At 31.1% G+C, this 14234-nt stretch overlaps 1 protein-coding gene across 2 annotated transcripts; it reads right to left on the bottom strand.

Annotated features, from left to right (window-relative positions):
- Positions 1–1624: 1624 nt before the first annotated feature.
- LOC130828951 (citrate synthase, mitochondrial) lies at positions 1625–13072 on the bottom strand. 2 transcript variants are annotated; one of them, XM_057659062.1, is made up of 20 exons: positions 12478–13072; positions 12283–12340; positions 12002–12064; positions 11014–11055; positions 10481–10546; positions 10258–10323; positions 10048–10161; positions 8511–8574; positions 8049–8131; positions 7680–7729; positions 7519–7596; positions 6023–6151; positions 5883–5925; positions 5647–5733; positions 4981–5082; positions 3147–3254; positions 3008–3058; positions 2863–2936; positions 2733–2784; positions 1625–2144 (listed from the first exon to the last, which is right to left on the bottom strand). In XM_057659062.1, the coding sequence occupies exons 2-20, from the start codon at positions 12331–12333 to the stop codon at positions 2052–2054; spliced, it is 1416 nt and encodes a 471-aa protein (XP_057515045.1). In that variant the 5' UTR covers positions 12334–12340; positions 12478–13072; the 3' UTR covers positions 1625–2051. The 2 variants fall into 2 exon arrangements, with proteins under 2 accessions (XP_057515045.1, XP_057515037.1); XM_057659054.1 differs by having other exon boundaries at positions 12867–13071.
- Positions 13073–14234: the final 1162 nt, after the last annotated feature.

Below are 14234 nucleotides of genomic sequence, written 5' to 3'. Positions count from 1 at the left end.
CTCTCTTGAGAGACGGTCTTTTCTAAAGACGGTTCTCAAAAGCCCAACCCATTGTGTTAATTTAAAAAAAAACTGACACGCGCGTGTAAGTGTAATATGAAAGGACAAATAATATATTTGGAGTTATAACAACATTTATTTGGGGTATAACATAATATATTTAGTGTTATACCAGCATATATTTGATGATTATAACATAATTTATTTGGGGTTATAACATGATATATTTGAAGCTATAACAATATATATATATATATATATATATATATATATATATATATATATATATATATATATATATATATATATATATATATATATATATATATATATATATATATATTTGAGGTTATAACATAATGTATATGAGGTTATAACAACTTGTATTTGTGGTTATAACATATTATATTTGGGATTATAACATAATATATAGTTCATATAATAGTCTGTGTTGGGTATAGTATTTTTATAACACCAAATATATTATGTTATAACTCCAAATGTATGTTGTTATATATAGCTCTATATATATATATATATATATATATATATATATATATATATATATGTATATATATATATATATATATATATATATATATTATATCATTACTTCAAATATACATTGTTACAACTCTAAATATATTATGTTATAACCCCAAGTATATTATGTTATATCACAAATAACCCATATATATTATGTTATAACCTCAAATATATATATATATATATATATATATATATATATATATATATATATATATATATATATATATATATTGTTATAACTTCAAATATATCATGTTATAATCCAAAATAAATTATGTTATAACCTCAAATATATGCTGGTATAACACCAAATATATTATATTATAACCCAAAAAATATTATGTGACTTTTCACATTACACTTACACGCGCGCACAGTTTTTTTTTAAATTAACATAATGAGTTGGGCTTTTAAGAACCGTCTTTAGAAAAGACGGTCTCAAATAATTTCTTATTTTTTTGAGAATTAAGTTTAAAAGTTACTTATTTTTAAAATTTTTATATTAATTTACTTATTCTTTTTCAAATTTTTTTGTTGTGTTAGATAATAATATGTTCTTAAATTGCAAAATATTAGGTTTTGCTATGTAAAATTTTGGGATCCACTAATATTCCGTGGCAGCATGTGGCTATCTATATGGGAATACACATGATCATTTTTATTTTAAATTTCATAATTCGTTTTAAAATTTATCTTTTCACACTTAATGAGGTAACATTTAATCCTTGATATCTTTAATCTTGCATAATTAAAAATTATAAAAAATTAATATTAATAATATTTTGAAACAAATAAAACAAAATCACAATTTAATATATTTTAACTTATAAATTAAGAATAACATACAAATTAACTACTTAATAGATAAGCCCCTTATAATTAGTAACTAATATCCAACATTACGTGATAAATGGACTCAATTTATTTATTTTTTGATGCGATAAATGGACTCATTGGAATACCATAAATTGATTTTAACCAGTTTAAAATGTTATTTAATTGCAATCACATAATTTATTTCACAATAAATTGACTTTAATCTCAAAAATGATCTACATAATGCATACATGAAATATTAACAAACAGCTAACAATCAATACAATTTTTTTAGTTTATAACCAATGAGTATACACGTAAACACTTCAAAATCTACCACTTCGATCTTGCGTAATACAACTATAAAACTTGAACAAAATAAGCAACACATTATTCAGCACACTGATAGTTGGTTCCGCTGATTTCATATTCCAATTCTAAGTTTCTGTTCTGAATGAATTCCTCGCATAAGTTCTTATTAGTTCATGTTCTCAACGATCTATAAAAAATTTTGAAGGCAAGAAAATGCCAAAAACCAACCCTTGCTGCAAAAAGAAAAAAAAAAAAAATCAAGTGCAAAATTACTCGTTATCCTTTCATATCCATAAAGGATACTTTTTTAGCAATGTTTATGTCCTTATTGAAAATTCCTATAGAATTGTAATGAGTTTATGTCCTCGTTCTAATTATGCTCCTTTCTTGCAATGTTTTTCGAGCCATTCCATCGTCACACTCTTTGGCCTCTCGAGTGGCAAACCAAGAGCTCGGTCCCAAATAAGCTGCAACACAATACATGTAAATTGTATATAAGAACAATTTATGAAAACAATTTACAACATTTATTACCCTATTAAACCGTTAAAGTGGCTTCCACCTGTTGACCCTAGTTAAGTGGAGTTTATGAGGGTCATATGTACACAACCTACCTTTATGAAAACAAAAATGATGTTTTGATTGACCATTCATAACAAACATTATCCACAACTTTACATAAATAAGGAGAGCATATGATTTAAAGAGTCATATTACTATAATCCATCAAAAAATATACTCTTTCTGTTTTCAAATGTTTTTCCCATTTACTTTTTTTCACAGATTCCAATGCAAACCTTAAAATCAAATAATTTTAATTGTCGGTTTTTAAAAATTCTAAAAAGTTAATATTTAGAAAGTTTATATCTAACAAGATCCCAAATAAATGTTTTTTCTTATAGATCGATGAGAAATCGTAGTCAAAATTTGACACAAAAATTCGTAAATTCTATTTGAGAAGAACATATGAAAATGGAGGGAGTATATTTTTGGCTATATCGAGAATCAACACAATCTATGATATTCATTTACTAAGAAAACCGAAAGAAAGAAACCTGTGAGCAAATTCCAAGGCTCCTTGACACACCAAACAGAACTGTATAGTACCTGTTAAAGAGGATATTATTTAGTAGATCTTGAAGAAAGGAAATAAAGATGGAACACAAAGGATGTAACGACGAGTACCTAGCTTCCGTCAGTCCATAATAGTTCAACAAAACTCCACTATGAGCATCAACATTCGGCCATGGGTTCTTAACCTACAAGACCCAAAATATTTAATTATACATTTATAAAGCATAGCAAATGATAAGAATTGCTACTGATATACCTTTCCAAGCTCTGTCAAAATAGGAGGCACCACGTCATACAGCTTTGACACCTAGAAGATGAATTAAATGTTCAATTAAACTAATCTCACAGTTTAGAAGTCGAGAGCCAAAAATGAAAGTTATCTTTTAAAAACATACCAATTGAAAAAGGGGATCATCAGGCAAGTGCTTCAATGCAAATTCTCTTTGGCAAGTGTATCTAGGGTCTGTCTTCCGCAGAACTCCATGGCCAAATCCAGGTACAACCTATAAAAACCGAACTTAATGCTTTAAAATTGTAATCCAAACACAATAAGACGGTGCTTACAAAGAACAATAAGGACTGAGCCATCAAGATATCTTGAAAAACCTGACATGGGAACGTCACCTAATAATTTTCATTCATTGGTCAGTTTCAATGAGGTCTAAGCTTTTCATAACCCCACTGACATTAAGTAGCTCCCATTTAGGCAGAGTTTGGAGGGTTGGATGAATGCAACCTTACCCTTTGTAAAAACAAAGAGGCTCCATTTGACCCTAGATAGAAAACATCGATTGCAACTTCATATAAATAAAAATGCATAATTTAACGAGTCATTTTACTATGTCCATAACAATCAGAAACCAAAAAACTATAAATCTTTGACTCCATCAAGAATGGACGCTCAATGATACATCTGTGTGTGTATGTGCCTATATTTTTACACAGCCCTCCCACTAGAATCATACTTCTTACAAATCACAACAGGAATGGGCCATCCGAGGAATGCTTACACTAACAAAATAGCAAAGAGAACTCTAAAAAGTTTTAAGATAATTTATGAGAAATATAGCAAATTAACCCCAAAGGTTTTGTCCAACCGCAAATTAATCCCAAATGTTTACAATGTAGCAAATTAGCCCGATGGTTAAACAAATCGTGTAATTTAATCTAATCATTCAATTTAAACAAAAACTTGATTAAGGACAATAATACATTGAATATAAAAAGGCAAAAGCTAACAAACGCTCCCGGGGCGTTCATTAAGGAGAACAATAATAAATTTAAAAGTGTAAATTAGAAAAAAAAGTTAAAGATAAAAATAGCACAATATAAATTAACGCGTGATTTGGTGATAAATTTCAAATTTAATGTTATATAAGGTGACATAATTAATACTTATATAATTCAAACTTCAAAGTTTAAAATATATTCTAGTTTACTATACAAAATAGATTTATATCCTTATTAACAACACCCTGAGAGCATTTGTTAGCAAGATCCAATATAAAATACATAATACATACAAATCCTTTACCTTCCACCCTAAGATACAATGTTTTCTAATGATTTGTTTGTATATTGTATTTTAATAAGGGCAAAAAGGTAATTTGGTTGTATTAGAAAAATTAAATTGCATAATGTAATATACTTTCCGGCTAAACTGATACATATCAAACGTTCGGGACGATTGTTAAATCTTTTTGGACAAATTTGCTCAGTTTGAACGTTTGGAGGTTAAATTGCAAGTTGGTTCAAACATTTGGGATAATTTGCTACTTTCCCGGTTAGTTTATATGCTTGCAGCAAAAGAGGTCTGAAAAGATGGGACGTGCAAAGATGATTTGTGCAAAACTACAAGCACAGTTGTTTGACAGTTGTTATAAAGGTGTGGTAAAAATTCATTGTTTGCCTGTTTTTTCATTAAAGGAAAAGTGAGTAAAATTCCAAAAGTAAAAAGGTACTCCTTGTAGTTTTTTCTCTTGATTTAAAATAATTCAGCTAGCTTAAAAGTCATTCACCAAAAAAAATTAGTTGTTTGACCGATCAAAAAGCCAAAGTCCAACAAAAAAGTCAATGAGAATTCATTTCCCCACACACCCTTTATCACTAGTTTGTCAGCCTAGTTGCAAATTTTAAACAGCATCACATTGATCATACCACTAGCTTATCAACATAATTGAAAAACTAAAACAGCATCATATTGAATATACCACTAGTTTGCCAACATACCTTGCCACTGTTTAATGTCTTCCAAACATAGTCTTTCAACTGATCTGTTGAGATGTTCTCCCCACATTCATCGACAACTGATTTAATCCACAACAAGACTTCCTGACACAATAATAAGTAAAACATGAAATCATAGACCAGAAACAATTCAAACGAGTAAAGAGAAGGGATCAAATGAAAAATACAAAGAGAAGTGGATATAAAGATAAACAAATATCACTTAAAATTGGCAAGCCGTCACTCCCAACAGTGGGAAAAATAAGAAAGATATAGGGAATTAAACAACATATCATTTTACAGAAATACCAATACCATTGTGAACAGTTGTATCAAATTCTTTTTGCAAGAGAACATCAAGCCCTCGTGTCTTACGACACTTAAACATAAAAAGCATTTCATAAGAAGCATGAAGAAAACTTGATAATTTGCATGACATAATACAAATTTTGCGCTAAAATAATTCTACACATAGTTTGCACAACTCCACTAGGAAGTCCCTTAACCATTCCAGTCCACCCAGATGAATCAAGATAATAAGAAACAAAAAAGCAATCTATCCAGAAAATTCTCCACAAATATGCAACCAGTAAGTGCTCTTTATGCAATTTATGAAGTTACAATAACTAGAGAAAAAAAAAGGGGGAGAAAGGTCCACAAAAAATATACCTGGTTGGCTAATCCATGGAGTGGGCCAGCCAAACCATTCAATGCAGCTGCAAATGAAAGATATGGATCTGAAAGTGCACTACCCACCTACATTGGGGTAAGAACTAGTGAGTGTTCTAAATAAATATAATTGCTCCATAAAGCTAGTTCCTGTTTTTCTTAAGCATGAGCTCAAAAGAAGAACACATACTGAAGCAAACCAACTGAAACACAAAGATGAAACACTAAGTTATTACCAGATGGCCAGTGTGCGCACTAACATTTCCACCCTCGTGATCACTGCAAGATGGAATAAAAAATGTACACACAAATTGAACTAAACTCTAGTAATAAACTAATACATGTCATATATCAATTCAATCTGACCAATGTTTACCTGTGAATTGTGACATAAAGACGCATCAACTCAAGCATCTGGGGACTATCAAATCCCAACATGTGTGCAAAATTGCCACCGTAATCAAGGGAGTCATTCAATGGTATAGTTTGTCCATTCTTATACATCCTGTATCAAATAATAAAGATTAAATGTCATTGTGCAAACTGATAAAACAACCAACACATGCCCAACCACTTCCACAAAATGTCAAACTTTGATCATTTAGTAATGAGTAGGGGACCAAGGGTGCAGGAGGCAAGAAAAAAAAATCTTAATTCAATAAGAAACCATTACTCTCCTTCTCCCTCTGAATTTGCTTCAACATAAAAAATAAAGAGCAATTTGGTAGTGCGGAGGGAATATAATGTAAAGTTAATAACACTTGCCATCACTTTGAAAGTCTTACATCATTATAACCCCATTTTCTCTTTTGAGTTATTGTATTAGAGCTTCTATGTCTTTCCCTTTTGTATGCTTTTATACATATACAACATTTCATCGCCATTATGTTATGCATACATTTTAAAATGTGTGAAAATTATTAGTAAACACATCTATATTTTATAAGGGAATATAATGCAAAGTTAATTACACTTGGCCATCACTTTGAAAGTCTTATATCATTATAACCCCATTTTCTCTTTTGAGTTATTGTATTAGAGCTTCTATGTCTTTCCCTTTTGCATGTTTTTATACATATCCAACATTTCATTACCCCATGCCATTATGTTATGCATACATTTTTAAATGTGAGGAAATTATTAGTAAACACATCTATATTTTTCAACTACATAATATATATGGACATTAATTATTTTTCGACAATTGTAATCATCAATGTTTTAATTATTTGAAATAAAAATAAAATTGTTTATACTCGCCTTTAATTACTTTTAACATTTTACATAATAAAATTGTATGCAATGTTATTTTCTCCCAATTTTATTAGCAAGGAGTCCCTTACATTCACCCTTTAATTACCCCACCAACCCATTAACTTTCTCCTAGTATATTTAGTAGTGTTAATCATGATGGTTCCCCGAAAAAAAATTTTCATCTCAATGTGTGTAGAGTGTACATGAACCCGCCTCCAATTCTTGGGCAATATGCCACAAAATGTAGAAAGAAAAACTAAACCAGAGTATAGGTCAGTACATGTGGCCATAATATATCATCAAGTTGAGAAATATATAAGTCTTAAAAAAATTTGAACTTTTACACCAAATATCTGTTACTTTGTAGGTCGTGTAATTCAATTTAACCCTATGTAACCTCCTCAATCCAAAGAGTAAGATCCGAATCCTAATTTTACATGTTCACTACTTCCAACCCTTGATGGGGGGGGGGGGGGGGGGGGGCTTACAAATAGATAAAGAAGACCTAACAAGTTCATTATGTTTACCTACACAAGAAACCACGGAAATAAAAGAGTTTCTCCATCCATCAATCAGTCAATCATCACTTAAATATTGATTAGTAAAAGGTTTACTCACCGTCGATAAACATAAGCTGCAACAATAGGAACTTGAGCAATTAAACTAAGACAGTCCTCAAATGTTGGTTCCCAAAACCTGGAAACAAAATCACCTTAGCTCTCAACTAGATGAAGAAAGTGCAAGCCGAGCAAAATAAGCCCATCATATAATTGACTCACTTCGACTTATGGATTCCTTTCTCATATGCCTTTTGAAATTCACTTTTCACCTAAAAAATAAGACTTCAGTAAATGTTGAAATATAGCAACAATTTGTTAATAGTAAAGTAAAAAGAAAATGAAACATAGGTCTCAAATAAAAGGCTTTCATCAATGCAATGCATTATCATGTTCAGAAGGGCTGCAACAGTCACTAGACTCACTACCAAACAAAAAAGAGATAAAGAGCACACAGAAATAAAGAAAAGGAATACATAATAACTATCATTTGAAGTTATATACATGATAACAATAACACACAACAGCATGGAAGCCGATCAGCTTGTATGTACTAGAACAAGATGACAGTTTATAATAAGAAGTCAGTACCTGAAGGGCCATAACACCAGTAGCAAACTGAGTCATTGGATGAGCATTAATTGGAAGCGCATCAATTGTTTTGAACACATGGTCTGCATTACAATACAACATCTATTGTTAATACCCAAAGCTAACGTTTCATTTAAAATCAAAAGGACGTGAAGAACACTGATAAAGAAGGTTTTCCTTGATATTGATAACTCGTCCTTTGACTAGGAAAAACCAAAGAAACAGAACACAAAGAACTGACCACCAATAGTTCTGAAAATAGTCAATCCTTTCCGATTTAAGTAAAAAATACCAAAAATAGAAACACACATATAAACAAGGAACAATCTAGAAAGGGAAAAAGGATTAAGCACTAATATAGAAATAGCACAAGCTACTAAATTAAACAAACACAGTTACACTAGCAGCGAGAATTCAAGGATCAATGGGTAAATTTATTTCTCAGTGTGGAGAAAACTGAACCTGGGACTGAAGCACGTTCTCGCAATTCTGCTGATAGTGTATCTACTTGCTCTTTGCTTGGAACCTAAATAAAGGAAAAACAAAAAAAGAATATGAAATTCCATTTTAAGAAAATATAAAAAATAGAACAGAAATAAGCATATCACATAAACAAACACAAACTTGACAAATATCAAAACAAAACTACATCCAAACATAAGATGCATAGGTAGAGCCAAACAGAAGCAAATGGGTGCACTTGACCCTACTTCAATGATATAAAAACTACAAGTTGAGATAAATATCCATAAATTTTAGGTAATTTGGTAGTTGGAACATATAATTTTTAACTTGAGGTCACTGATCCACACCTCGTGTGCCTCAAGTATTTTGTTATTACAATTATCTATCAAATGTCTCAGTAAGAAAATATATTATTTTAATATATACAACAAAGATGAACAAAAAAAAAATCAACGTAAGAGATCATTTGTAGCAATTCCCAATTCCATTCACTCATATTCAATGATACACAAACTTGTAGACCTAATTTAACTAGTCTTACTCGCCCCTCCATCCAAGTCTTTGGTCTCATTTACCTCTTATGTAGGCACCTCGAATTATCCTACAAGGATATCTTGAGTATATAGTGAAGTTGTACACGATGCTATAAAGGTAAATCGGATGCAACCCCTTTTTATTATAATATCAAGGTTATATACATCTGACCTTCCAGAACCACTTAGGTGGGAGCCTAGATGCAAGCCACTTAATGTCAATAGGGTAATGCAATATGTAAATGTCTAATATAGACTTGGTCCATACTATTTTTAACGTGCACCCTTTCTTAATTTTTTATTCAAAAGCTCATACTCTTCATTCTCTACTCCACTTAGTCACCCTCCCTAACTCACACTTCTTAAATTTAATTTAGTGAACACTATTTTTTTTAGACTAAATTCATACAAGAACTTCTCATAAAATATTGTGTCCATGTCAACAAAGTGAAAAGCAATGTATCTTGCCTTGTAATCCCTAAAGCCTCAAGCAATCTCCTTAATCTACTATTGTAATAGACTCATAGCCAACATCAATTGCTCTAGTATGCAATATCCCACGTGATTAAAAGGGTGTAATTACATCTGATTTCTCACACCTGCATACAAAGAATGTTTTTCTGGTCTCACTCAACTTTATAGTGGTTTATTTCAACTCCAAATGCATAAAAGGCTGTAACTAGATCTCAGCTTACATTCACTGTGGCGTTAACCAATTGATGAAGCAGTAGTCCACAAAATACCAAAAGGATCAACTAAGAATTTGCCTCATTAGAGGCCATTCTAATGATGCAAGTGGTATTCCCTTATTTTCCTTAACTCAATGATCGAAGAGTTATCCAAAAAAAATTGCCCCCTTAGCTCAATGACGAACTAATAAAGCAGACATCACAACTAAGCCCCATACGAAAACACTATTTTTTCGACAAATGACTTACCGATTAATTAAATCAAAAGGATATCGCCTGCTTTGTAAAAATATAAAATATATTATTATTTACCTTCCCCGTCAAAAGAAGCCAAAGAAGACCTTCTGGCAATGGCTCCCCACCAGGACTCGCAGTTGGTAGAAGCTTCTGACACTCAGGAATAGATAAACCTCTAAACCGGATGCCCTACAAAAAAAATCATCAATTAAGAACTTAAATTGAAATCATTCTAAATCAACTGCAGGGAAATTGCATCTGGAAAGCCAATAAGACTTAATATACCTCTTCAGGGTCAAGTAAGGAAGTTTCCCAAAGTAAACCGGTCATTCCTCTCATTCCGCCCAAAACCTATTATATAAATTCAATATTAATCAAGTGTGTCCAACAGCATTTACAGCACCAATAACATGCACATATCACATATTGCTACTTCGACATGGGTGTGATACTTAAAAAAACATGAATAAGTCCAAAATATGAACAGAGATTTTAGATAGAATAATACCATATCAACAGTAATGTTTCCAAGCTGGACATTTCCATGTTCTTTCTTTATTTTCTTCAATCGTTCCTGAAAAAGAAAAAAAGAAATAAAGATCAAGAACATTTCCACAAGATTGGAAGCTAGGCATATATATATATTAAACATATATACTTATATAGTAATTTCATATCCTATTTACAAGATTTATTACTCTGCCAGCCTGACAAAAGGCATATACATGCAAACTATAGCTTTAACTTGTGATATAACTTCGGCCAAACAACATATAAGCTTTTTACTTGGTCAAACTCAAATACCATCTGTCTCAAAATTTATCCTGTCAAAAAAATCTATTATTGATTTGGGAACCCAATATTAGCGGAAAATCCATATATCATCCCAATCTTCAGAGATTACTGAGTAATTTTTGCAAAATCAGTACACAATTTAAAAAGTTACACAAAAAAATATTTCTACTAACCTGTAAAAAGACACAAACATTAAGCAAGGACAACAGCCATACAAAAAACTAAAAATGAGTTGCGCAAGCAAACCTGCTGTTGTGGAATCAGTTCTTGTAACTCTGATCGAAGGTCCTGTCAAAAACATTAAAATCTTAAGAAATACTTACCAACAAGCATAATACAACTCTCTTAGAAAAATTAAGATGATATTGATGTCAATGTTATTTGCCCTAGATATGCTCAAATACAAAACTAACCACAACATTGTTTTCTAACCTACACTACAATATGTCATTTTATCACCTTTGTTCAACTCCTCCAAATTAAGAACACATCCAAACTAATATTTTGACCTTTTCAGCTCAATAAAAAAGTAAACAAAACAAATGACACTCCTCTACTAATTCCTCCACTATGGGGGTGTTTGGTTTGGTGAAAATCATTTTGCTTGGATGATAATCTTCCATGAAAATTATTTTCCATTAAAAAATACAAATGATGATTAATTTTCTCTTGTTTGGTTTGTTGTAAATTGAAATACTCATAAGGTACTTGGAGGCGTTGGAGATATAAAAGTAGGTATAAATTGAATTTTTAATTTTCGGAAGAAAATATTTGCAAAGTGATGGCTGCTTTTCCATTTTTATTACATGGTCAAAACAAACAAGGGAAAATGTAAAAGGAAAAAATTCCACAAAATGTATTCCTCCAAACCAAACACCCCTATGTTTCTCCATCATCACAAAAAACCTTCAACGCTGATCCATTCCAAAGTCATATTATGCCAAACCTTAATTAAGAGGATATCATAATCACTCAACTACCCTTCCTAATAGATGTATTTCTTCCATCCTCTCACAACATTGAGTATAGACGAAGCCTAAGCTCAAGAAATTTCAAGAATCCAATATGTAAAATAAAAAAAATTTGACGCGATCATAATAATTTATGTGAAAGCCTAATTCCTGAAAAGACTATAATTCATGCAAATACCGATACTACATTTTTTCTAAATTTAATCTAGCTGTAAAAACCATTCAAATGGAGTAATGAACATAAACCAAGATAGAGAATTTACAAGATTGGAGGAGCTTTGCATCTGAATCCATCTTACAGAACTGCTAAGGCATGATTGTTGGTCCTGCAATTATAATTCAATTACATAAAATCATCAACTAAGAACCGAAAACATGCAATCATAAATGTTAATCCACATAAAAAAATATATACTGCTATAACACTAGCAATATATCGGTAATAAAAGCGAATTGTAACGGTTTTCCAACACTAAAACTAAAAGTAAATATATAGAAGCATTACGGTAAGAACAAAAAAAATCTAACAAGCAAAAGAACTTACAACTCGAGAGCGTAGTTTTGAGAGCTTTGAAATACCTCTGAAAAACGACATGATTAACCTGAAATAAAATAGGGCAAAGGATGTTAATATTGTTGGCTATCATTGTATTTCATATTCATAGCCCAATAATTGTAGGCTCTAGCTTGTATAAATACTCCAATATTATTTAGCAATACAACCAAGAAAACATAATACCCTAATTCCTAGCTTGTATCAGAGCTGTAGCAAACCCTACCATCCAAACTTTTTTTTTTTTCACTTTTCTTGCCTCTGTGTTTCAATGGAAGTTGAAGGTAAGATAGATCCTTCTTCTCCCTATTATCTAGCTTCTGGTGATCAACCAGGAAACTTAATTACCCATGTATTGCTACTAGGTGATAATCATTTCGCATGGTCTCGGGCTATTGACCTATGACTCTAGCTTTAAAAATCATTTCCCGTAAAATTAAGAAAAATCAAATCAAAATAAATTTGAAATTACTAGAAAATCAAATCTGTATGCTCTGCTAAAGAAATTGAAAATCTAGAAATCTAGAACATAAAGTATAAATCAATGGAGGAAAAAAGGGAGAGAGATAAATCACCTTTGTTAAAACAGGAGAAGAAAAAAGACGTTTTGCGAGCGATTCCTAGAAAGAAAAAAAGGAATGATCGAACTAGATGAAATGAAGGAATTTGTGATTGTTTAATTGAAAAGTAGAAGGCCAATATATATCAGATGTCTCAGAAGAGATGAAGGCCAATATATCGACTGTTGAAGGCTAAACAAAATTCTTTTCTAAATACAGCTAATGTCTTTTTCGAATATGTTGGGACTCTTTTAACCGGCTGACGCCTGATATCTCCTTCGAAAAGTCAAGTCAAACGTTTTACACAATATAAATCGGTGTGAGAGACTATTTTTAGACACATTAGATATATGATCTAAATAACCCAATTAATATAAATTAAAGAAAACAAACATAATAAAGTCATCACACGCACATATTCCAACAAGGATTCCCTAAGTTATCATAGTCAACACTTTACAACTCATCTAACTTTCTCTATTAACGGACATAATTATAAAGATGTATAAACATATATTAGTTACCACCAATTAGCAATAATGAATTAAATTCTTCAACAATGGTGAATTAGAAAAACTAATGGAGGAATTACAATGGCGAATAAGAGAAAAACAGAACGAAAAATAGTTTTTTTAAAAAGCAATTGAAACAAATTAAAACAAATTGACTATCAAATAAAGCAATTGACTCAAATTTAATCAAATGAATTAAGTAAGCAAATTGCCCAGCCAAGAACAAACTGAAAGCAAGCAGGCAGCAGATAGAATACGGTGAGCGGCGGCGAGGACGATGGAGATGTCGGTGAAATGTGCGACTGTGCGGGTCTGCGTTTTAGCGAGAAAAACGGGGACTGATTTCCGGTAGAGGAAGGAAGTTTCAGAGTTAGCGTTGAGTGGAAAGTCGCTGAATGAGTTCAAATTAAAAATTGCCGCAAACCTGGACACTTTTGGCTATTTAATCTTAAGCTCGATTTTGATTTTAATTTTAATCTTAATTTTAATTATTAATATTTGGAAAATTTGGAAAAAAACACCTTTTAAAACCTCTTTTTTGTAAAGAAACACCTTTTATAATTTTTTTTGTAAAAAAACGCCTTTTAAGAGACTTTTTTTAAAAAAAACACCTTAAATCAGTTTCCGGTGACTTTTGTCAACTTTCCGGCGTTGACTTTTGTTTTTATTTTTATTTTTATTATTAATATTATTTTTGGTCTGGTTTTTTCTAAACAAAATTACGGTTTACGGTCTGGTCCTGATTTTTTATTTTTCATACCAGACCATACCCCACAAACCTACTATGACCAAAAATCATAATATTTTTTAAAAAAGTATGTTGCTACCAAGATATTTCAAGATGTTGTTATTTTTATATAGTAATATATAC

This window comes from Amaranthus tricolor, chromosome 1 (assembly GCF_026212465.1).
Source record: "Amaranthus tricolor cultivar Red isolate AtriRed21 chromosome 1, ASM2621246v1, whole genome shotgun sequence".
Lineage (NCBI taxonomy): Eukaryota > Viridiplantae > Streptophyta > Magnoliopsida > Caryophyllales > Amaranthaceae > Amaranthus > Amaranthus tricolor.
This window is presented reverse-complemented; position numbering and strand designations above follow the sequence as displayed.

Excerpts from the sequence above, each read along its gene's own strand:
- LOC130828951 (XM_057659062.1), bottom strand. The coding sequence starts at position 12,333 with ATGTCGTTTTTCAGAGGTATTTCAAAGCTCTCAAAACTACGCTCTCGA. Across the intron at positions 11,056-12,001 it reads TGCAAAGCTCCTCCAATCTT|GACCTTCGATCAGAGTTACA; the intron begins GTAAATTCTCTA and ends TGTTTTTGACAG. Across the intron at positions 6,152-7,518 it reads GCAGCTTATGTTTATCGACG|GATGTATAAGAATGGACAAA; the intron begins GTGAGTAAACCT and ends TATTTGATACAG.